The sequence below is a fragment of the Heliangelus exortis genome, chromosome 18, assembly GCF_036169615.1.
Source record: "Heliangelus exortis chromosome 18, bHelExo1.hap1, whole genome shotgun sequence".
NCBI classification, from domain to species: Eukaryota; Metazoa; Chordata; class Aves; order Apodiformes; family Trochilidae; genus Heliangelus; species Heliangelus exortis.
The window spans coordinates 14,247,152-14,272,360 of record NC_092439.1 but is presented as its reverse complement, the minus strand read 5'-3'; the positions used below and the strand labels follow the sequence as shown (position 1 = coordinate 14,272,360).

The window sequence follows — 25,209 nt, the reverse complement described above, 5'->3', positions numbered from 1 at the left end:
GATGGACAGCTGGCATGGCAGCACCATTTCCAGCCTCTCTGTAACCTCACTGCCCAAAACACCTTTTCCCTCCTTAAAGCCACCCACCACAGACAAAAAGGTGGCATGGGAAGAGGAGCAGAGAGATGAAGCATGGTGAAGGGATGGATTTCCTCTTCTCTCAACGCTGAGCCTCTGCTCACCAGTGGAGCTCAGTTCCCTCAAAGACCACTGCAGAACACAGAGCTGTAAAAGAGTTTTCAAGGGAGCTGACAGCACTGCCCTGGCTGTGCCAGAGACACCCACAGACAGCACAAAGCAAGAAGTGCACAAAAAGCTTTTGCACATTACTTGTTTTGCCCCTTCACATTCTCTGCAGTGCAAACAGAGCCAAAGCCTCTGGAGTCAGCTTCCCCAGGCAGCCTGCTCAGCTCCCACTCCAGAAAGATCATATTCCATCAGGAGATAAGAAGGGATTTCACAGCAGAACCTAAGGAGAGCAGACTTACTGATTCAGCCACGTTGCCATCCCAGCAGGGCAGCTACAGACACTGGGGAACCTGCAGGAGCTCCCTTCTTACCCAGGACAGATCCTTCATGCAGGAGCACACCTGGAATTACCCTTTGCCAGCAGCAGCAGCTCCAGAAAGAGTCATGAATTCTCTTCTGCCCATTGATCCCTATATATTCTGGATGTCTGTGTCTCCAAGGGTGGTTCAGAGTGATCATTGAATGCTTTTGAGGAGTTATGTTCCTCCCCAGAGCTAAAAACATTTTACTAGAGCCTGATCAAATATCAAGCACAGCCAAGGACAGATTAAATGACATTTAATTTCCCAGTGCTGTAAGTCCAAGTTCAGAGGAGCTGTTGCTATAGGAGCAATACTGGAAACAGTGCTCAACCCACACCACTCCAGGCTGCCTTGAAAAGGACAATTCTGCCCAGAAAAATTAAACAATCCCTGGCCACAAATAAAACATTTCTCCCCCTTCTGCCTCACTTTCATGCATCAGGCTTTCATGGCATTTATGCATCTCTTTTTAGATCAATCTGCAAACTTGACAGGGAGGCACCAGCATGTGAATAAATCACTGGGCAGCAAGGGCTGTCCTCCTAACTTGCTGGGCATTCACCAAGGCCGAGGGCAGGGGAAGGACAAAAGGAATTTCCTTACCCCTACAGCACCCACCAAGAAGTTCTAAAGAAATCCCCCAAGCCCAAGACATCAACCAGTTCCCTGAAACACCTCACTCCACCAGTCTGCAGAGCAACCTGCACACACCCCAACAGCTTGGGACCTCTCTGCCACGCCAAAATAAAAAATAAAAATAAAAATGCTCAGGCAAGAGGGCAGCTTTCCATGAAGGGTGCAGAGCTATAATCACTACAGACACTTGTGAAAGTCTCAGCACATCCATCCCCTTCGTTTCGAGCTGGCAGGAATAAATATCTGGAAAAAAAGCATTCCTCTAACAGATGCCAGCACAAACCAGCAGGACTTCAAACGAAACTGGGAAACCCTGCAGGGGATTTCTCCACCAACTCACACTCAGGTGACCCTAGCACTGTATCAAAAAGCTTCATTAAAGGGAAGACTTCAAGGAGTCTGAAACCCAACATCCTCTGTTCCCCTCCCCAGCTTCATGGTCAGTTTTCAAGTCAAGAGGGAGCGTGTGATCTCATCTGATCTCCTGTTATTTTAAAAGTTAGCATTTTAAAGGCTAAAAGCAGTCAGTTCTCCAACTCTAGGACACCCTGGAATAACCCTCAAATGCCAGAAGACTCAAGAAGAGTTAAGGAGATGAGAGAAAGCACCTTACTTTGTACCCTCAGAGCCCCTCCAAACATTTCTGGCACATACCCTGCATTCAGACTCCTTCTTTGAGCAGGGCAGAAAGCAGCAGAGCATTTCCTCTGCCTTCAGAGACAGGAACAGGACAAACATTCAGCTTTGGGCAGACTCATTATGTGCCTCTCAGTGCACCCCGTGCCACTAGCAGGTAGTAGAGGTAAATCAGACCACAGCATGGACTTGTAGGTTATTTAAGATGCTCACTAAGTCCATAAACATTAAAAGCACAAAATACTCTTAAGAAAATCCAGGAACCAAAAGTTTCTGAAGAAACTTTTGCTTTCACCCAAGTTTCGGTCAGTACTGAAGGCTCATTCTGAAAATGAAGTCCCTCTAAGACATCCAGGGCTGGAACCCAGAAAAAAAAATAAAAAATGTCACTTCTTGCTCTTGAAGAATTTAGATAAAGCTCTCAAATTCATGCTGCAAGTAACCAGGGTAATTCTCATTGTCACAGTTTAACACTGGGCAGACAATTACCCAAATAACAGCTGCTCTCTCTCTATTAATCCCCCTCCCCTCTCTGATAAAGAAAGGAGAGAGAATAAGGGAGAGAGACTGATGGGTTGGAAACTGAACTACACAGCTTTAATGAAACAGGAATGAGAAATAGGAAAAATTATTATATATATATATATATATATATATATATATATATATATATATATATATATACATATATATATATAAGTATAGAGAAAAATTATACCACGTTCCTCCCCCTCTCCCCCAATAACTCTCCCATCCCCACTGAGGCTGCAGGGCAGCCCTGGGACAGTCCAGGCTGGAATCCTGGGGTCAGCAGCAGTTGGGAGCTGGAGGCAGGAACACAGAGATTCAGGCTGGGATGGATCAGGAGCAGAGGCAGAGGAAGGGATGGAATCCTCCCAGGATGCTGAAGGATGCTGGAAGAGGTGAAGAAGGGTGAAGGAGTTTGACCCTGGTGATCCTTCAAATTTATTCTGAGGATGAGGTGTATGGGATGGAATCCTCTGTTTGGTCAGTGCTGGTCATTTCTCTTGTCTGCTCCTCCCTAAAGGAGGGTCACAGGTGGGACCTCTTTCCTCCTTTTCTCTTTCCAGAGCACAAGATGTTCCTCAGAGCTGAGCAGTGCCCTTGGCTCTGCACCCATTGTCCAGCAGTAACTCTGAACACCCAGGGGTAGCAGTCCCAGAGCAGACACTGACTGAGAAACTGGGGGTTCATTCCAGCAAGTGCAGCTGCTTATAAGAGACTCAGATGAAAGCAAAAGTACAAGACAGAAAATTAATTCTATCCTGGCCCAAACCAGGACACTGGGACACAAAATCAGTCTCCCATTACTGACCTCAGAAAATGGGGTGTTCTGGTGTCAGGGACACCTTTTCCCTCAGGAAAGGCCTCAGTGCAGGAGGATGCAGCTGACTCCATGGGCACAGGAGAAGAAAAAAGGCTGTTTGGTCAGGGTGATACAGAGAGAGGGGTCCTAGGCTGACCAGACATGGTTAGCAATGTCCCCACTTGGAAGGACACTGCTGATCTGCAGCAGTTGTGCCCTTCATACACACAGACACCAGCATCCCCTTTACATACTGATAAATCTATTGGTGGCAAGAATTACAGTGATAAAACTACAATAACTTCATTTCACAGAATCACAGAATGGGCTGGGTTGGAAGGGACCTCAGAGCTCATCAAGTCCAAGCCTTGCTCCACTCCCCCCGTGGTTCCCAGCCCATGGCACTGAGTGCCACATCCAGGCTCTTTTGAAATATCTCCAGGGATGGAGAATCCACCCCTTCCCTGGGCAGCCCATTCCAATGCCTGAGCACCCTCTCCAGAAAGAAATTCTTTCTCATGTCCAACCTAAACCTCCCCTGGCACAACTTGAGACCTCTTGTGCCCTCTTGTCTTGCTGAGAGTTGCCTGGGAGCAGAGCCCAACCCCCCCCGGCTCCAACCTCCTTTCAGGGAGTTGGAGAGAGTGATGAGGTCTCCCCTGAGCCTCCTCTTCTCCAGCCTCAACACCCCCAGCTCCCTCAGCCCTTCCTCACAGGACTTGTGCTGGATCCCTTCCCAGCCTCCTTGCTCTTCTCTGGACCTGCTCCAGCACCTCAATCTCCTTCCTGAGCTGAGGGGCCCAGAACTGGACACAGGACTCAAGCTGTGGCCTCCCCAGGGCTGAGCACAGGGGCAGAATCCCTTCCCTGGACCTGCTGGCCACGCTGTTCCTGAGCCAGCCCAGGATGCCATTGGCCTTCTTGGCCACCTGGGCACACTGCTGGCTCCTCTTCAGCTTCCTGGCAATCCAGACTCCCAGCTCCCTTTCTGCCACTCTGTGCCCAGCCTGGAGCTCCCCATGGGGTTCTTGTGGCCAAAGTGCAGGACCCAGCACTTGGAATGTTGAACCTCATCCCCTTGGGATCAGCCCAACTCTCCAGTCTGTCCAGGTCCCTCTGCAGAGCCCTCCTGCCTTCCAGCTGATCCACACTCCCCCCAGCTTGGTGTCATCTGTGAATTTGCTGATGGTGGACTCAATCCCCTCATCTAAATCATCAATGAAGATATTAAACAGAACAGAACATTTGGATACTTTCACTGCTCTTACCTAAGTTGGTTCCCCTCTCCCTTCCTTTTTTCCTAAATTCCTGGTGAAGTAGCAAACAAGAAAACCCCTTTTTTCTACAAGGGAGTATTCTTCTACATGGAGACACACGTGCTCCTCGTGACACCAGAGAAAGCAGAGATTTTCCTCTGCAACCATTCCTCTTTCCCTGGCCAAGAGAAGGAAAAAGCCAACTGGGACTGCCCAACCCAGCCTGCCAGTTCCTCCTCAAATACAGACAGAGGTGCTCCTGATACCAGGAAATTCATCCCTGCCAAAACCCTCCAAGACAAATTGGAGACAACATCAAATCTCTCACCTCACCTCTGGCAGTTTTTTCCAAGAAAGGTGGAAAAGGGCTACACCAGATGGCAAGGAGGTACCTGCAGCTAACACAGCTTCCAACTTGCTGGCAGCTCAGCCCCTCAGCAAGCTCCACGCAGAACTGGACTCATCCCTTCCATCCTACCCCAGCAGGAAGCCCAACACTTTCCCGTGCACACATTCCTGGTGCACAGCCATCAACACCCAAACCTGAGCCTCCTTCTTGCTCCAGAGCTTGGCTGGACACCACGCACGTGTCCATGTGCTCAGCTCCCACCCTGCCCTGCACCCACAGCCCCTCCACCCCCTCCTGGAGCTCTGGGGGTGCTTTACAATGACCACAGAGAGAAGGAACAAATCACCTCTGTTTCCATGGCAGTGTGGGAGGGAGGTACAGCACACACATTCCTCCCTCCTGGATTCCACTAAAGCTACCAAGAAACACTGACATTCAGGAGCCATGACCCACGCCTGCCTCAGCCAGCACTCCACAAGTCCTGCTCACTGCCTGGCATGCCAGAAATGCCAGCATGGTAGGAACCTGCCAGCTGGCTCTGTTAGCACACACATTTGACCAAAAACTGTCCTTCCCCTTTATTTTTTTTACTGTTGCAGTGTGGTGGTCACTGAGGATCAGAGCACTTTCTGGACATGCAACCATGGGGGCTTCTGCTCTGGCAGCCAAGAGCTCAGTGAGGCTCAAAACACCCACAAATCCACTTGACACAAAAACAGAAACCTCTCCCCCAGGAATTCCTACCTCAAAGCATTGTGGGTCCCAGCTTTAACAGGATCTCATAGTGAAAGAGCCAAAGAATTTGGTTTTCATCCTCCAGCTCCACTGGTAGGTCACACATTTGTATTTAAAAAGAGACCTCCACTGCCCTCCATCAAGTACCAGTCCTGACTGCCTCTCCTTCCCCCTTGACCAGCACCTTGCCCCCACCACCAGCCTCTTATGCTCCCATCCTCCTATAGAGGAGCTGACTACCTTTCAGTCCCACCTTGAGCTTGTTTCACTGATGCCTGGAACACACTTCCCAGGCTGCCCAGCACCTTCCCTTCTCCCACTGGAGAGCCAGAACCACCCAACCAGCCAGGGGAACGTGGGTTGGAAACACAGCCCAAGCTGGTCATACCCAAACGTGGCCCAGATCCCAAAATACACCTCTTGCTCTGCCATGCAACACCAGGAGTGCAGATCTGTAATTTCTGCTGGGTCTTGCTCCTGTCTACTTCTCCCCATAGGAACAGAAGTGTTCCAGGCAGGGGTATCAGACCCACTTCACCATTTCCACAGCACTGCCAGATCTTCTCCCACAGCCTCTCCAGAAGGAGATGAGAAGCTGTAAGCTTTTCCTAACCTACCTACCCCTCTCCTGCAATGGGGCAAAGACAACCAGTGCTGCAATTTCAACCCAAATCCACAGCTTGCACCTTCTCCTTTGAAGCTCCATGGACAAACTCCACCAAACAGAGCCACACAGATCCTCACAGCTCCTTCCACTGCCACAGCTCTGCTTCAAACCAGCTCCCTGCTCACAATTTCTTTCCTATCAAGGGCAATAAAACCTGGGCTGAAAAAGTGAACTTTGCTCCTTTTGCATTCCCAGCAGCAGAACCAACAGTCAGTGCCAAGCAATTGATGTCACCTCCCTCTGGGTTGTTTTTTCCTTAGAAAGCCTCATTGCTGCAGCCAGGAAGAACCCAGGGGGCTGAGTAACATCCCCTTTCACACCTCTCTGGTCTCATTTCCACCTCTCCACATCCCACATGCTCCCTCCCTCTGATGCACTCACCTCTTACACACATGCTCAGCAGGTGGAAAAATCAAGGATGCAGGAAATACCCCCTCTGCACCTCACTAAAACTCCATCTGGCTGGACCCTGATGACAGTGGCTGTGATTCAACACTCAAATGAATTTAAACAGCTGAGAAGGATCCTCCCTTAAGCTCTGAGAGATGTAATTCCTGATGCTCTTCCTCATCCAGCTAAACCAGTATCCTGCCTCCAGCACTGCCAACAACAAAGCCATGCATGAAATACACACACAAGTATATATTTATATAATATATATTTATCTATCTTAATAACTCAATTAAGACCACAGCTGGCATGGCATGGCAGCTATTCATGCTTGCATCCTTCTAAGGAGCCAGCTTGTGGGGTTTATTTCACTAAATAGTGAAATAAAGCAGACCTACCATGCTGCACAGAACCTTCCCTGCTCCTGGAGAGCTGTAACCACCCAACCAGCAAGAGGAACTTGGGTTAGAAACACCAGCCCAAGCTGGTTATACCCAAATACAGCCCAAACCCCAAAATACACCTCTTACTCTGCAATGCCAGGAACATGAAATATCAATTCTCCTCCTCCTCACTCTGCTGAGAGTTTTATTACTGTGCAGCAGCCAGGATGCAAGACTAATAGGAGTAACTGGATTCATTCCCCAGGATGCCAGGCTGTTGAGATCATAAGCTGAGGAGTCTGGCAGGCAGGACAGAGCAGAGCACTGGCAAACGAGATCCCCAGCAGCAATGCTGCTCTACAATACTGATCCTTCCCAAGAAGGCCTGGAAGCAAATGGGTTTTGTGCCATGGGGATGGATGGTACCAGGTGCTCTCTGCAGAACTGATAAAACACGTCATCCCCATCCTGCAGCTCTGCCATTCCTCATTTCTCTCACTACACGTGGGTTTCAGGCATGGGGTGGCAGAGATTGTTCTCACAGATTGGGAAGAAGTCACCACCCTGAAGGAAAGCTCTGCCAAAATGCATATATGAGAAAAAAAAAAAGGGTGGTGGTGGTGGTGCAATTTTCCAGTGACACCGTGCCTCTCATTCTGGCTTTGCTGTGGCTAAAGGAAAATTGTGTGCAGAGCATGAAAGGCAGGATGAGCACACGAGACAGGAGATGTGCTCTTCCCCTTCAGAGAGATGAAGGTTTCTGTTCCTCACAGCCATGGAAACCCAAGTTGTCATTTCCACAGGCCACCTTCCCATGACCACAGCTGGCAGTGCACATGCTGAGGGAGGGCTGGAGATACCCAGTGCCAAGCCTGGAGCAGGCAGTACAGGTGGGGACTATGAGAGCATCTTCTTAGGAGGCTTCATGAGCAAGACTGATGGGACCACTGGGGACAGCAGTAAAACAAAAGTCCCCTTTTTTGTTTTTCAGAGTCAGGCCATCCACCTCTCATTTTTCTAAGCTGCTGTCTTAGCCACAAGGCACAGGAAAAGCACAGGGACAGAATGACTGCTTTGTAAGTGACCAAATCACCTGGAAACACCAGACAGGACAGTTCAACACATACAGGTGGAAATGGCAAGAGATGTTTCATGCACACATATGTATTTTCCTCCCATGCATAAAAAGTAGCCCGAGGCATCTCTTAGTGCAGAACCCAAAGTTTGCAGAAGCAATTAACAGATTTACCTGGGGAGTGACTCAACCAGAGGAGGAGACAGCTACCAGACTCTTCAGGTCTGCCTCAAGAGCAAGGGAGTTGCTGCCTGGTCTGTGCATGTGTAATAGGAACAGCTCGAGTTGTGCTACAACTTTTATTGGTGGGAATAACACACTACACCTGCAGGAAACCTAACAGGGAGAGACAGCACTCCTACAGCTCCTACAGCCACTCCCACCCAGCACTGCTGCTTGAAAAATGAATACAAGCAGCTTTATTCTACCCCCTTACTGAAGAATCTCTCACACCCACTGACACAAACTTACTGAAAATGAGGCTCTTTGCTTCAAGAGTCCTGCCTGCTTCCCAGCTGGCACAAGACTTCCCTTCTGCACATGGGGGCTGGGAAGATAAAGCAACAAAGAAAAACCTCTTTGGGTTCATATTCATTGCTCACTCAGAAGATGGCTTTTGTACTAGAGCCATAGCCTCAACCAGCTCTGAAGTTCCTCCTCCTCCTGCACTGAGAACAAACCCTCCTTCAACACATCTCACCTGCCTGGAGACAGAAGCCATGAAACCCTGAGTGTTAAGCTCCCACAAAACAAACCACACAGGACACACTGACCACCTCAGACCCCAGAGTAAAGGGAGATGTCAGAGATAATCTCAAGCAGAGGGAAAAGGCATGGGACTGCTCCCTGAAGTCTGTGTACAGCAGGGATTGCCAGCTGGGGAACTGCTCTCCTCCACTGCAGGAGGACTCCACCAAGAAGGAAGCCATATAAAAAAAGGGAGCCATATAAAAAGCCACAGGGAACATACACGTGACAGTGTGAAATCAATCATGCTTTTTGCAGAAATACAGCAGATGGACAGAAAGACAGCCAGGTCAGGAACCCAAAGACATCATCAGGAAACTATAGAACAAGGATGTGATCTCAGGACAGTTACACAGAGGAGTTCAAAAGCTGCCAGCTCCTGATCTCACAACCTAAGCTTTCAGCAAGGACATCTGATTTGAAGCCCTGGCACCCAAGAGCAGCTGTAGCAAACCAGAACCCACTCACCTGTGCAAGCCAGCACTGTGCCTCTGACAGGGACCTGTCACCAGAAGCCTCAGGTAAAGCTGAGTGAGGCTGCCCCAAACATTGCCCAGCTTCCAACAATTTGCAGATTGGGGACCACCAGTCCTAGGTACATAAATTCCTAACTTCTGCATTGCCTTTTCTAGTTCCTGTTGAGCTCAGAAGAGAGAGATGCTCTGTACTCTCCAGCACAGGCAGCAGTCTGTGGCAGCAGGGAGCTGTGCAGGACTGGGATGGACCTTTATCTGAGTGATGCCACACTAATGGACCCTTCACCATTCAGCCTCAACAACACCAGGCAGTAAATTACACCCCAAGCTTATCTTAGAACTATGAAACAGCTTGCAGATGGCAAAGGAAATGCACTTTGGCAAAAGGGACTGGCTTCAAAAGTGTTTCACTGGAACAGCCACCACTGGGCACTACCTCACACGGGTGATGCCATTTTGACTACCCAGTGCTTTAGCAGACACCACGGGAACTCCCAGGGCAAGCCAGGAAAAGCTGCAGGGGGATAAAGGAAATACAGCAGCATAATTTAAGGGATTCTGCAGAGCAGCCTGAACTAAAGACATGTCACTGCTAAAATTCAACGGGATACTGCAGCAGGTTGATTACAATAGCCCTCAGGAAGTGGCTTTTTTAAAAATTGTAGCAGTTTCCATTCCTCAGAAGATGACATGGAGAAAAAGTTACTGGGGAAGATTCCTTATGGCAAGGAACAACAACAACCCCTGACCATCAGCTTCCCACCCGATCCAGCTTCCAGGGAATGACAGAAAAAGGAACATCACCTGGAACCTGTGGTGAGCAAGGGCTCGGTGTCCCCCTCCTCCACATAAAGCCCACCATAAAGCCCAAGCATCATTCGGACAACAGGGAGACTTAAGCGAACAAAACACAGAGGGAGAGAAGCATCGTTTTACAGGATTACGGCAAAATTCCCGGAGCTGGAAGGGACCCCTCAGGACCATCCAGCGCAGCTCCAGCCCGGCACCGCTCCCAGCGCACGGCTGCACACCCCCTGCAACAGGTTAGCCCCTTAAAACGAGAAATAAAGACACAAAAAACGCCAAACTCTGTGAAGCTGAAGCGGTGCTGCGATGGGCGGCGGCAGCCAAGGTACACAGACACGGGACACCTCAGCGGCCCCGCGGAGAGCTCCGGAACACAGCTACAACCACCCACGGGCCCCACGGGCAGCGCTTCGCCCTCCCGCTGCCCGGGTGGGCTGTGCGGGGCTGTCGGTCTGCCCGGGGCTGTCTGCCCGGGTCTGTCTGCCCGGGTCCCGCACTCTCTGCCCGCCCTCCTCCTGCCCCGCCATGAGGCGCGCAGCCGCCCCCCGCAGCCGCCATGTCGGGCGGGCCGCCCCGAGCCACTCACCCTCGCTCCGCTCCGCAGCTCCTCCGCCTCCCGCCTCAGCCCGCCGAGCACTGCGGGGCAGCGGGGAGGAGGGAAGGAAGGGACCCGGGGAGGGAAGGCGGAGCGAAGAGCCCAGCCCCGGCAGAGCCTGCGGGGCGGTGCCTGCTGCCGGGTGCGGCTGTCTCCGCCCGCTGGGCCCTCACGGTGCCGGATGGGTTCTTACGGTCCCGTCGTGGCTGTTCCCCGCCCTTTTGTGCCTGGTTCGGTTTTCCTGCTAAACAAACCGCTCGGAATTCGGTGTTTTCGCGGGCTCTGGGGCGGTGCCGGTGCCGCTGTGGCGGCGATCCCTGAGGCCTCGCCCATTGCCGCGGGCAGCGCCTGGCGGCAGAGCCGGGATGGAGTTTGCTTTCTCCTTAAGCTTCAGACCTGCTTGTTAAAAAGGCTTTTATGAAACATCCTGTAAATCAAGATCAAGCCCTGACTGGCACATTGCTTCATCCTTTCACACGTCATTTCACCTCCAAGCCCAAATCTCTCCGCTCCAAGCAACACTTTGGATGTTTCTGGCCCACGGCGCCAACTCAAGAATCGCTTCATCCTCCTTAATGAGGAAACCAAGTCCTCGGCCCGCAGGGATTCTGCTTAAAGCTTTAAATTAAAGCCCTTAGAGAGCCAAGTGAGTGGGTAAAGCCTTGGTGCCCAGCTCACTGAGGTGTCCCTTGGAAGGTGGCAGAGCCATGGGGAGATGCAGCCCCTGCCCCGGGCTCCCCCTCTCCTTGGCAGAGCCCTGTCCAGGGATTTCACCTCCAAAAAGGAGGAATGTGACCTTCCCTCCTGGGAGAAGTGGTCAGGACTGGGCACAACTGCTCCTGCACAATGTTGTGTGCTTGGGAGGAAGCCTGAGGAGAAGGAGAGAGAGCAGAGAATCACAGGATGGTTTGGTTGGAAGAGAGCTCCAAGCTCATCCACTCCAACCTTTGACCAACACCATCATCTCACTACTAAAACATGGCCTTAAGGACCAGGTCCAAACGCCTTTTAAATCTCTCCAGGGGACTGTCCTGGGCCTGACAACCCTCTCAGTGAAAAAATGTTTCCTAACATCCATCCTGAGCCTCCCCTGGCACAGCTTCCATCCATTTCCTTTGGTCCTATCACAGTCATTAAGGAGCATTAATTTTTCCCTCCTCTCTCCAACCTCCCTTGAGCTAGCTGAAGAGCCATCAGCTCTCCTCTCACCTCCTCTCCAGCAAAATATCACTCCCAGTCTCTGGCTCATTCCTGGAATCATATATATATTTACAGGAGATACGTGTTTACCTTGAATAAAACTAATTTTCACCTGGTCAGGTCTCCCTTCTTTCAGAAGAACACAGCCCCACTCGTGTTTGCAGGATCAGAGCCTTATGAAATTGTGTGTTTGATAGGCACACAAAGCATGGCCTGCAGGCTGGAGCTGGGAAAGTGTGGTCCTGCCAGCTGGACACGAGTGACTCCTGAGGAGCCAAGTAAGCAATGAGCAGAGTGATGTGTCTCAAGGAGCTAATTAACAAAGCTCTGTTAATTAGTGCAGGGCTGCGGATCTATTGGCACTGACCAGGAGATTGCCAAGGAGGCATTTAAAGGTGCATAGCATGAGCTATGAGATAGATTTATACTTGGAGCTTAAGTACTTAGTCAATATATGTATGGACTAAGGAATTAACAAGTAAACTGAACGTGAAAAGACACAAAAAGAAGAAGGTGACTGGACAGAAAATAATGTGTGAGAGACTGAACGAGCCCCATAGCAGGGACTGATAAAATATGTGTAGGAGGAAACTGTCCCTTGGAGTTTAGGCTGCTAGAATAGAGAAGGTAGAAGAAAACAACACCCCCAACCTCTGCAATTCCTGCATTTGTCCTGTGGGAAAGCTTTAAACTGAACACTGTTGACTTCATGTTCTCTCTTGTTTTGGCTTTTCAGAGAGATGCTGTCAGGCTAATCCTATTATACTGATCCATAGCATAATAACATGAATTAAACAACTGAAACTTCATGGCACCAGGGTCCCTTCACCTGCCTGCAGAGCTCTGTGGGACTGTGCCTGATTCTCAGAGTAGCTGTGGGTTTTTTTTGCCTTTGCCCCTCAGTCTGATTGCAGACACAGCTGCACTGTTGCATATGCCAGGAGAAGGCTTCCTGGGCTATAAGAAGAGGACTTTCTTGTGACAGGATTCCAAAATGTTGTCCACACTATGTACAAAAAGTTCCCTGTCAGCTAAGAGTCTGCAGCCAACACAGCACAGGAATAAACCCCCAGGCAGAGTCTATTTTGTGTCCCCCTTTGTCTCGTGCCACCTCAGGATATCTCCATTATTTGCTTTTTATTTACTCTGCAGTTTCCAGCAGCCATTTACAAGGGTAGCCACTTACCTCTTAGTGGTAGCCAGGGCTTCTACTCAGAGGCAGAGGGGGAATTCTGACAAAACCAGAGTGCTGTAGTAAAATTAGGAATTCTGCTTTAGTTTAGGTCTAGTATCAGGTTGCCCCTCTAGACTAAGAGGCAACAAAAGAGACAACAAAAGACCATCCAGTAATAAAACCCATGCTCATGCTTACTGTTGTCCAACCTGCTCAAACTCTGTGCCACCTCATCGTGGCTGAAACCTAAGTCCACCCTAAAAAAAAAGATCTGACAATGAGCAACTCGTTCTACCAATTTAGAGTGTGGGGAAATGAGTAATAATTTCTTTGGTGGAAGCTGCAGAGAGATTAGTTCTGTAATGCACAAACATCCAGCTGGAGCCACGCCAGGGCACAGGGATTAAAAGCAACCAGATTCCCAAATCCAGTGAAAAGGATGCATGGGACATTACTAAAATAAATGTTTAGTTCTCCAAATATAGGTACAGCCTGTGAACATGCCCTCTCTGAAAGCACTACCCAGCCCCAAGGCACTGGGGAAGCATTTCCACTAATTCTGCTCTGCCTTCCCTGAATCAGCTGGACTCTGGCTGCTTGGAAGAGGTAAAAAAAAATATAACTGGAGATTAATTGCTCCTGTGCTGCCTCCAAGACAGGGGTTCCTGATCAGCTGGACATTACAAACCTCTCATTTTCCCACCGAGGGACACAGGCTCCTCAGCACTGCCCGAGCAGCAAGGAGGGGAGAGCAGACTGGGGTCAGCACATGCAGCACGGAGGCTGAGTCTCCTGCAGCACCCCAAAAAATCCCCTCTCAACACAGCCATTTGTAAGGCAACATCTCTTTATTGTCTGTACTCTGCTTGCACATAAAGGAAACATGCTTAGGGTTGTGCATTACAGAAAATCCCACGTGGGAGCTGTTGCTGTGGCAGTACTCCAGCAGTGATGAAGGTAATGCAGAGGCTGAGTGGTGTTTCACATCCAGCTGCTCCCTGTGCACATCCAGACCCTGTTAGCACCTGCACTCTTTCCTTCTGCAGCAGCTTCCCAGCTCCTGCTGCTGCAGGTCAGTAAATTCCAGCATTCCTGTGTGCCCTGGGAGATGCCAGGGCCTGGTGCCAGCCCTGCAGCTGGAGCACGGTGCAGGGACATCACTGAGAGCAGCTCCCCCAGCTCAGGTAGCAGGTCTGACCTGTTCAACTGGTGACACTGTCTGAGCTCCTTCACATCCAGAATGGCTGGAAGGCCAGAAAACCACATCTGTGTTCAGATTACTGGTACTTCCTGAAAACAGAAAGGATTTCCCTTTCTTCTTTCTTGCAAGCACAAGCAGTCCCACTGGCAGCACTGGTGCAACTGGAGATTCCATACCAGCAGCCTTGGTTCCCTCTGGACCTCTCCTAACTTTCTGATTCCCAGTCTCAGGAAAGTGCTCCTGCAGTTAAACAGTGTGGGCAGCAGCCAGGCAGCAGTAAGGGCTGAGCAGGAGCTTATTCCCTTCAGCTTTTCCTTTTACTCAGAAATCTTGCTCTTCCAGAGCAAAACTTCCTCTTTCTGATCCAGCACTGGGAGGAACCATGGAAATTAATTTTAACACTGATGAGCTGTGGGTTACTCAGAGCACTTTTCCTGCAGGGGATATTCCCAGAGAAATTTGGACAACAGACAGACTGCCAGAGTAATTTCCTCATCCCAAGAGAGGAAGGACAATGGATAAATCCAGGCCTTTCCTCTGCTGCAGTTCTGAGCTTCACAGCTGAAGTATCACAGCTTGCCCCTCAAATGTCAAAGTCACACAAGCAGAAAGAAGCTCAAAGCAACAAGGGCACAGGGTTCACCCAGTCCCTCTGGGCTTTAGGAGCAACTGAGCCCCTAAAAAGCAACCATCCCACTGCAGGGAACACCAGGCACAGCTTTCACCAGAAAAGTGAGGGTTTTGCACCAGAGGAAAAGCTTCCCCGGGGATGTTTCACACAGACACCTGCCTTGTGCTTCCTCTCCAGGTACGAGTGAAAGCCAGGAGAGGATCTTCCAGCACTGCTGGTCAGTCAGTTCCTGCCTGCTGGAGATTCCTTAGGAAAGAAGAAGAGAATGGGAAGAAACAAGGGGATGCTCAGTCTCCATACAGGCCATATATGGCCCTCTGTGTACAGCAGAGCCACAGGGTCTGAATCAGCATCATCTGCAAGTCCCAGGGCAACTGCTCTGCCTTCTGTGAACAGAGAGGGGCAGGGATAAGGTCCTTTAGGGTAATAAAATGACAAAAAGCCATTGGAATGACTCATTTTATCTGTTCATGCCCTATCCAGGTACAGAATCAGTCACAAACAACACTGTCAAGTCAAACCAAATTTTGCAGTAAATCCAGGACCTGGTCCAGCTATTGCAGGAACTGATGGAGGTTTTCCTGCTTCCCAAGCAGCTCTCAGCTGGGCTCTGCTACCACAGCACCAGAGAGGGTGCTGGTCTTTGAGATGGATGGATCACCACCTAGAGACAGCCTAAATTTAAGATTTCTCTCTTACACCACAATTCTGTCTAACACAGCACCCACTGTGTCTGCTGCTAGGCCACTTCTTTGCCCAAAAGAAAAGAAACAAGACCTTATCCTTTTTCCAGGGAAGTGACCTCTCCAGATTTTCCAGCCCAGTTTCTGCTAGTAGCCAAGAGCAGCTGAATTCCCCAACTTTTAGAGACCAGGGCTGTGTGCAGGGTTGGGAAATGGAGCAGTGAAGACCACAGGCACATTTTGGGCTCGAAATTGCCAGGTGAGGGGTAGCTGAAGCTGCCCCAGGTCTCTGCAGAGCTGATACCATCAGAGCTGGCTTGGCCAAGGGCAGCCCCAGCAGGGTTGGCAGAGGTCTCCTGCTGCCACATGGATGTGCCTTACATGCAGCAGCCTTTCCTCCTGCTCACATCTTCCAGCTGCAGGGCATTCTCCCTCTGCCTGGCTTCTCGTGCTGTCAGCAACCTGAAACAAGCAGCACAGGTCAAGAAGACAACCCAGTTCCTGAGCTCTTCCTGCCAGGACACCTGGCTCTGCCCTTTGCTCCCATGGACATTTAGGATTATAAAAAGTGACTGCTCTGAAGAGCAGGCTGCTCTGGGAGCTGGGAAACAGGGAAAGAAACTGGACACACACATGAGGGGAGAGCATGGCTCAGTCCTCAGAGCAGCACACCAGGGGCTAAGTTTTCTTTGCCTTATTCCCAGGCTTCCACCTGGATGGCAGAATCCCAGACTGCTTGCTTCACCTGTCTGGGCCAGCTCAGACAGCAGCATGGGAATAAAGCATGCTGTAGGAGATGTGATTTACCTAATTAGTAAGTAAATCATCCCAGTTAATGAACAACTAAGTCCTGCTGTGAATTTAAGAGAGATGATGCAGCAGGAGGTAAAGGGAGAAAACAATAGGTAATCTTTTTTTTTTTTTTTTTTTTTTTTGCAGGTTTTCAAAGATTTTTTTTCAAAACCACCTGCTTTTTTAAAAGCTAAAAATGTTGGAGTAAACTTTTTTCAGACCTCCAAAGTTGTATTATCTCCCTTTATTGCCACTAAAGTATCACACTATATACAGTGCTTAGTGAGATAAGGAGTAAAACACCCTTAAAATGCGGGTGGACTTCACACTGAAAATGCCAATTTAAAAGCTGGGGTAGTACACAAGTTTTTTGTGTTTAAATATTTAAACTAAAATCCCAGTTTTTCAACACCAGCACTGCCAGATGAAGCTTTCCATGCAGGAGCATCCAGCCTGCACTTGGTACTCACAAGTGTACCAAGCCAAAGGGAAGGGAACTCTGCTCCAGGTTTTTTTTTGGGACGGGGCAGAAAGCCAGTCTCTGGCAACCCCCTCTCTTGCCTATTGCCCAGGAGAACCACAGCAATTTTCTGCAGCTGGGGAGTCCCCGGGGGGGGTTTCCTGCTCACTGACCTCACCATGTGCACCATGGGCTCCGTGATGTTGTAGCCGCTCAGCGCGCTGCACTCGTAGAAGACAGCTCTGTGTTCCTGCCAGAGAGCACAGCAAGCACCCATCCTGGCTCCCACCTCTGCCCCAACACCCACCCACCCCACCCTCAGCACCAGGAGCTCTGCTGGGAGCAGCTGGGAAGCAGGGGGGGGCTGTAAAACCCCGCTGGGGCACACACACTGCTCGCTGAGCCAGGAAAAGGAGGATGCTCTTTCAGCACTGGGAGCCCAGTTAGAGTGTCCAACAGGGAACACTGGGGGATTTGTTCAGGAAAACATCTGCCCAAGGGGGGACCTGGATTCCCTGTGTGTTGTAGGGTCTGTACAACCCCACCTCCCCTCAGCCAGAGGCCAGGGTACCACTGGGCATGAGGATGCAGAAAGGGAGGAAGGAGGCAGGACAAGCACTGGGGGGGTCCTGAAAGGGGAAACCAGCCATGCATGCCCTGAGAAACACTGAGCACCTCTGTGAGGAGGGGTCTAGCCCCAGGGGACAGGCATGAGCATGGGGAAGCATGTCTGTCCCAGCCTGGGCAGCACCTCCTTCATTCCCAGAGGGACCTCACTACATGTTTGCATTGGAAAAACAGGGCCAGGAGGAGAGGGAAAGCATCCTACAGGGAAATGGCTCCAGGAAGGGCTCTCTGCAGCCAGGCTGGATGGAGGCTGCAGAGCAGGACAAAGAGCAGAGCACAGTCACACCTTTGCCAGCCTTTCCCCCTCCACTCTGGGCACATTCCGGGTCTCTCTCTGTGCAACATCCCTTTTATTTCCAAGCAGAAAGACCACAGCTCCATCCTCAACACCTTCCTGCAAAAAGAAACAGAATAAAGCACTCTGGGGACTCAGCTGAGGGAGGGAAATCTATTGGAGCAGATCCTGGTGCAGCTGATGCAAAGATCTGTGGCAGCAGGATCAGGCCCCTGAGCTCACCACGGGGCTGTTCCTCAAATAACCCCAGGGATTTGTGGAAGGAAGCTCAAACTACAGGAATCTATTTCAGATGTTTAGTATGGACAGCTGGGGTGCTACGAGAGAGAAGATAGGATGCAAGTTCCTTTCTGGGTAAAAAAAAGTCTAAAGAAAACCAGTTTGTCCCACAGACTGTTCAGAATCTAAGTACAGGCAGAGCTTCTCATTAAAATAAATAACTTTTGTGTCTGTGTGTGCTGCTATCTGCCTGATGTGCTGCCCTAAACTCAACCATCCCTTGCTGAAAATCCACTGACCAAGCAAGCTGGGCACTTTCCAGCTCCTGGATAGGGTCTGTGTGGGAACTGTTGTTATTCCATGGTGATTCCTGGAGCTGTTGTTATTCCATGGTGATTCCTGGAGCTGTGGGTACTGTTGGTAAAGCTCCCTCTAGAACATCAGCAGGACAAGGAGTGCAGAATAGGTCTCCAAGTTATTTCCAGACTTGGCTGCCCTGGATGATTTACAGTAACCCAAACAGCTTCAAACCAAGATAAATATTAAGGTGGGGAAAGGAAGAGGAGAGAGCTTATAAAAAGTTACAGATTTCAGGTGCTTTGAGTTTCCATGTGCTCAGCTTCACCCTCCTGAAAGGAGGCTGATTTTTTAGAGGCTGGCTAGTTTGGAAAATCTTAACCTTTCATGTTTTCAAGTCCAAAGAAATAGCTAAGGAGTTTTGTTATTCTTTTTTTCCTAGGCTTGTTTTTGGTTTTGGGGTTTTTTTTTTCCCCACCAGGCCTGTGGAATTTAATATTAAAAACCTTCAGCCTCTGCTTACTCATTTTGCTTAGATCTTGGGGTTTGATACTCAGCACAATCAAAACAAACCCACCCCTGACAATTTCCCTGCAGCTCTGACTCAGCTCCACACAGCACGTTTAAATGATACAGACAGGTATTTTTGTCTCTGCCAGCAGACACCAGCCACAGATGAATGGATTTATTCAGACTTTGGAAATAAAAACCAGGGGGGCAGATGACAGTATTGAATACACAGCCACCAAATGAGGAGAAGAGGAGAAAGGAGAAGAGAAAGGGGAAGAGGGGAGAGGGGAGAGGGGAGAGGGGAGAGGGGAGAGGGGAGAGGGGAGAGGGGAGAGGGGAGAGGGGAGAGGGGAGAGGGGAGAGGGGAGAGGGGAGAGGGGAGAGGGGAGAGGGGAGAGGGGAGAGGGGAGAGGGGAGGGAAAGGGAAAGGGAAAGGGAAAGGGAAAGGGAAAGGGAAAGGGAAAGGGAAAGGGAAAGGAAAGGGAAAGGGAAAGGGAAAGGGAAAGGGAAAGGGAAAGGGAAAGGGAAAGGGAAAGGGAAAGGAAAAGGGAAAGGGAAAGGAAAAGGAAAAGGAAAAGGAAAAGGAAAAGGAAAAGGAAAAGGAAAAGGAAAAGGAAAAGGAAAAGGAAAAGGAAAAGGAAAAGGAAAAGGAAAAGGAAAAGGAAAAGGAAAAGGAAAAGAAAAAGAAAAAGAAAAAGAAAAAGAATCAACCGTGGAAGCAAATGAGGAAAAAAATAAACCATGAGTGATATTTCAGTCTCCTCTAGAAAGATGGACACGAGCTCTCCTTGCCTGAGCAGAGGTGTGAGGTACCCATGTGTAAAGGCATTCCCAATGCCCTGGGCTCCTTACAAACACTGTTTTGGCAGGTCCCAACCCTTCTGCCATAGGACCAGCCTTCCCTCCTGGAATGGGCAACCACTCACTGCCTTTGGTGCCTTCAGCAAGGAGCCCCTGCTCCTCGCCTGACCCACCCATGGCACCCGTTTGGGAATTCCCCTTCCCATGGGCCCTCCCGAGGGATCTGAGGATTGGAGCAGCACCAGGAGCACTGGAGAACTTGAGGTCCTGCTCTCACCTGGACACAGCTCATCCAGTTCCTCACTGCCAGGAAGGAGCCCTCAGCTGTAACATCATACATCACCAGAATCCCATCCGCCTGCCGCAGGTACTGCTTGCTCATGCTCCGGAACCTGAGCCCAAACCAAACCAGAGCCACTCTCAGAACCACAGGCAGGGAAAAACATAAAGCATGGGGTTATCTGGCCCTCAGCACAGCCCCTCTGCATGAACTGGGGGTCCCCTGGGTGGGCGTGCACAGCCAGGATGGGTCCCTGCACCCCCAGGCAGCCCCATGCTGAGAAAACAGGAGGGAAGGAGCAGAGAATCTGGTTAGGTGGCTTAGGAAAAGGGACTTGCCCACAGAAAGGGACAGGGAGGCAAAAAAAACCAACCCCACAAGCTTTCTCCAGTGGCTGGGAGAACCTGGAGGCGTGAGCTGGGGGCATGCTGCCTGCTCCACTGAGATCTCAGCATCCACACAGTCTGTCTCAGGTTTGGGATGGGTAAGGCAATGGCAGCACTCACAACACCAGTAGCTGGACACAATTTCTAGGAGAAACTCTGGCCATCTACTTTGTCCTGTGGGTAGCAGGTGGAAACACAGCCTTGGATTTTGAAACAAACGCCAAGCAAAAAGCCCCAACCCAACCTTAAAACCTCGAAGTAGCTGGTGACAGGGCCAGGCTATAAACACTTTGCTTGGAAACAGATGGAATTATTTGCAAAACAAGTAGTGAGGTCTCACCGGGTGTCTCAGCCTTACACAGAACAAGCTCTCCTGGTCTGTTAAGAGCCAAGGAGCCACCCTCCTGAACTCTTCAGATGATTGCCTGAGGTTTGTTCTCTTCACTACACTTAGGGCACAGCAATCTGGGAATCACTCAACTGGGATAGCACAGACTATTTTTGGCAGCCCAGGCAAACCTCTGAGCTACAGGGCAGGCCAGATGCCCCACCAGAAACACCCAGTGTAATGTGACTGGTCCCATGACAGTCACCATGGAGCCCTCCTTCCCTGCTCCAAGGAGTTCCTCTCTCTCTTCCACAGAATATTCACGAGCGGGCACCTCCAGTAAGAAGTAATTCATATTTTTCTAGAAGGAAAAAAAGTTTTTTCTTCCTCCCAAGACTCCTGTCCTAAGCTAAGTTCTCTCTTGCAAGTCCATGTTTAAGACCTGCTACCCTAAAGGTCCTTCTGCAGAGACAGTATCTTCCATTTGGACTCTGATGTAATCTGGTGGCAGCAAAATGTCACAACATAACATAACATAAAATATAAAACATAACATAAAACATAAAACATAAAACATAAAACATAAAACATAAAACATAAAACATAAAACATAAAACATAAAACATAAAACATAAAACATAAAACATAGCATAAAACATAGCATAAAACATAGCATAAAACAGCATAAAACATAGCATAAAACATAGCATAAAACATAGCATAAAACATAGCATAAAACATAGCATAAAACATAGCATAAAACATAAAAAACAAAAAACAAAAAAATAAAAAACAACATAAAACATAAAACACATAAAAAACATAGCATAAAACATAGCATAAAACATAGCATAAAACATAGCATAAAACATAGCATAAAACATAAAAAACAAAAAAATAAAAAACAACATAAAACATAAAACACATAAAACACATAAAACACATAAAACACATAAAACACATAAAACACATAAAACACATAAAACACATAAAACACATAAAACACATAAAACACATAAAACACATAAAACACATAAAACATAAAACATAAAACATAAAACATAAAACATAAAACATAAAACATAGCATAAAACACAGCATAAACATAACATAACATAACATAAAACATAACATAAAACATAACATAAACCATAACATAACATAAAACATAACTCCCCTCATGTCAGAACTCCCCTTACTGCTCAGCTTCAGCACTGAAATAATCACAGGAGCCCGCTCAAAAATCATTATTTCTTCAGCATAAAGCTTGATTTTGAAAGAAATCGTTTGCTCTTCACTAGGTCCTTCCACTGAGCACCATTCCCACCTGGCCTGCAGGGTCCAGCTGACTGAGGAACACAGCACATTTACTCTGGTGTAAATTTACATTTCCATGACCTCAGCTGCCCCCTGCAGCCCTGCCCAGCAGAACATATTTAGCCCCAAAGAACCAGAACTTATTTTAACTCTTCAGGCTAACAGCCCCCTTGAAATAGCTTTTCAGCTTCTGCTTTCAAAGTGCATCCTAAATAAAGTCTGATTTACATGGACGTAGTGGTGGACCCACAGCTCTGGTAGCAGAGGAAGGTCAAGTGTGTCCTGTACAGCTCTGCTCCTCCCCAGCAGTGCTGGTAACACCTCGCCATGGCCCCTGCTTTTGAAACCCTTGGAGACTTCAAGTGGGGAACCTGGCACAAAAAGCTGTGTTGCCCTCTGCCAAGGATGGTCCTGTCCCCACTCCAGCAGCAGAAGGGAAGGTGGAAGAGGCTCAAAACCTCCCTGAGAGAGTCCAGCAGGGCAGTTCCATCCCCTTCCCCACAGCCTGAGCTGGCTCTGTCTGAATCAGACCTGGAAAGGTTCACACACTCCTTTCCACCCCCTGATCCCACTGGTGCTGGGGACAGCAGCAGAAAACTGAATCAGAGAACAGGATGTTTATCCACAGCCTCCTTCCCATCCTGACCTCCAGCCCTCTCCTGCAGCTTTCCATGGAATGGGTTGGGTTGGAAAGGACCTTAAAGCTCATCCTTAAACCCCTCTGTATGGCCAGGGACCCCTCCCACAGCCCAGGGTGCTCCAAGCCCCATCCAACCTGGGCTGAGACACTGCCAGGGATGGGGCAGCCACAGCTTCCCTGGGCAGCCTGGGACAGGGGCTCAGCACCCTCAAAGTCAGGAATTTCTTCCCCATGTCCAACCTCACTCTCCCCTCTTCCAGTTTAAGGCCATTAACATTAACCCTTCCCCTTGTAACAAGTCCCTCTCCAGCTTTCCTGCAGGCTCCCTGAAGGGAGAGGGAAGGGACCTGAAGGGTACTGGGAAGCCACTATAATGTTTCTCTGGACCTGTCTCTTTTTCATCCTGTCTCCATGGGAGGGATGCTCCAGCCCTCTGGTCATCTCTGTGCCCCTTCTCTGGACTCACTCCAGCAGCTCCAGGTCCTTCCTGTGCTGGGGACTCAGAACTGGACACAGAACTCCAGGTGGGGACTCAGGAGAGCAGAGCAGAGGGGGAGCATCCCCCCCTTCACCTGGGGGTACCTCTTGTCCTGATGCAGCCCAGGACATGGTTGGTTTCTGGGCTGCAAGGGCACACTGCTGGCTCCTGCTGAGCTTCTCTGCAACCTCCACCTCCAAGTCCTTCTCCTCAGGACTGTTCTCTCCCATACATTCTCTGCCCAGACTGGGTTTGTGCTTGGGATGGCCCTGACCCAGGTGCAGAACTTTGGCCTTGTTGGACTCCATGAGACTGGCACAGACCCACTTCTCAAGCCTGCAGAGCCTAGAAAAAAGCTGACTCAGGAGAACTTGGAGGGAGCTTGGGAGCCCACCCCACCCCACAGTGACTTCCGCATTTACAACCTGGAGCCACAACCGTGCAGGTCACACCTATGGAAAACTACATTTCTGTCAGTCTGGGAGCCACGTCACAGCAAGAGCTTCTAGAAACCTTCAGAAGAGACCTTGGCAGCCCTGGAATAGCTGCTGCAACCTCCCAGGTCCTTCTGAAGCCACCAGAAAGCAGGCAGGTACAATGCTTCCTCCTGTTCCTGACCCAGCCTGCCAGGAGGGCCAGAACTGCTCACCTTTCTTGTCCAGCTGTGTCCCAGAGCTGCAAGGCAACCTGGCTGTTATCCACCACCAGACTCTTCACCTGGTAATCCATACCTGTCAGGAAGGTAACAGTGATGATAGGATGGGGAGGGAGCAGACTGCCAGTGCCAGGACCAACACCACTGAGGTGCAGGGAAACTGCAGGATGGGTTCCAAACTGAGTGAGGGACCATCTTTATCTTTAGCTGGGATAAAACACTGGCAAAAGGCCCGTGTCCAGGCTGGCTTTCCCATATTTCCTAGCCACCTGAGTGAGGAACCCTATTACTTACCTATGGTTGCATTGAGCCCAGCCAAGAACCTGCCACAGCAGAAGCGGTGGATGAAGGAGCTCTTCCCAACACCAGAGTTCCCTACAAACACCACTTTAAAGAGGTGGTCTGGGGAAGAGCTGGCTGGTTCCAGTGCCTGGAGCTACAAGGGAAGAAAAAAGTGCAGTTTTGAAAAGCCCAGCTGCAGGACTCTGGTTTGATTTAGGCATTGGACCCCAGCACTATAAACGGATGGAGCTGGAGGGAGCTGGGGAGTCAGAAACCCCCAAGTCCCTGCTCACAGGTTTTTGGGGAAGAACTCCAAGCACTTAAGACTCACCCTGGCTTCAGGGCCAACAGGCTGTCCTCTAGGAAGCAACAAAGCATCATCTAATCCATTTGCACTTTTTCTACAGTCAGTATCACCCTTCAAAGTCACCTTCAGCCACTCAGCATCTGCTGCCCAGGACCATCTCTCCTTGGCTGTGCTCTTCTCTCCAAAGGCTGGGCTGCCTCCTCCTCCCATCTTCAGCCACGTCCCGTGGCCTGGGAAGGATTTACAGCTCTTTCTGTTGGGTTCTTCCACTGACACATCCCCCAGGAAGGTGAAGGGGAGCTCTGCTGGGGGTAGTTGTCTGTAGGGAAGTCCACAGGCACCACAAATGGGGTGGGAAGGCAAGGGGGGAAGGGAAGCAGATGAGGTTGCAAATTTTCAAAACAACCAGTGGGAAACAATTAGTGCAAAATTAACACCTGCAGGTACTCTGCTTCATACACTCTGCTTCTTCACAGAATGTTAGGGGTTGGAAGGGACCTCAAGAGATCATAGAACCACAGAATTGTCAGGGTTGGAAGGGACCTTTAAGCTCACCCAGTTCCACCCCCCTGCCACGGGCAGGGACACCTCCCACCAGCTCAGGTTGCTCAGAGCCCCATCCAGCCTGGCCTTAAAAACTTCCAGGGATGGATGGGGCTGCCACCACCTCTCTGGGCCACCTCTTCCTTGAGTCCAACATCCCCTGCTCCCTGGGAGCACCAGCAGCACACCTTGGGAAAGGCAGACAGCTCATCTGAGCTATACTGGACTCATACACACTGACATATTTCATCAATTTTAATAAAAAATGCCCACCCTCTGCATTTTTCAAGGATTCTTTGCCTCCCACTTCCCCCAGTACCAACCAATGAAGCAGAGCATGTGAAGGTAGAGACTGGAAAAACATTCAAACAACACCAAAAAAAAGCAACTCTCCCTCCTTCCAACCAGCCACATCCCACTCCCAAGGGCAAGAAATCCCCAGGACCTCTGCTCAGACACTGGGGGTGTGGATC

General features: G+C 49.8%; 2 protein-coding genes across 9 annotated transcripts in view; both read right to left on the bottom strand.

The window, feature by feature from the left end:
* CD151 (CD151 molecule (Raph blood group)) overlaps positions 1 to 10,768 on the bottom strand; it is a 34,590-nt gene extending 23,822 nt beyond the window's left edge. The window contains exons 1-2 of one of the 4 annotated variants that reach the window (XM_071761620.1): positions 10,622 to 10,760; positions 9,665 to 9,742 (exon numbers count right to left, since the gene is read on the bottom strand). The gene's annotated coding sequence lies outside the window, so the exon portion shown is untranslated. Of the gene's footprint in view, positions 1 to 8,179; positions 8,257 to 9,664; positions 9,743 to 10,621 lie in introns of those variants that run through there. The other 3 variants (XM_071761622.1, XM_071761619.1, XM_071761621.1) reach the window with 3 other exon arrangements.
* Positions 10,769 to 13,833: 3,065 nt separating this feature from the next.
* Positions 13,834 to 25,209, bottom strand: part of CRACR2B (calcium release activated channel regulator 2B) — a 49,912-nt gene continuing 38,536 nt past the window's right edge. Inside the window, exons 12-18 of one of the 5 annotated variants that reach the window (XM_071761584.1) lie at positions 24,218 to 24,512; positions 23,899 to 24,040; positions 23,599 to 23,680; positions 19,798 to 19,912; positions 17,685 to 17,792; positions 16,945 to 17,021; positions 13,834 to 15,981 (exon numbers count right to left, since the gene is read on the bottom strand). In XM_071761584.1, the coding sequence (XP_071617685.1) occupies positions 15,897 to 15,981; positions 16,945 to 17,021; positions 17,685 to 17,792; positions 19,798 to 19,912; positions 23,599 to 23,680; positions 23,899 to 24,040; positions 24,218 to 24,512 (904 nt within the window). In that variant the 3' untranslated portion in view covers positions 13,834 to 15,896. Of the gene's footprint in view, positions 15,982 to 16,781; positions 17,793 to 19,797; positions 19,913 to 20,698; positions 20,876 to 23,598; positions 23,681 to 23,898; positions 24,041 to 24,217; positions 24,513 to 25,209 lie in introns of those variants that run through there. The other 4 variants (XM_071761581.1, XM_071761582.1, XR_011729356.1 and 1 more) reach the window with 4 other exon arrangements.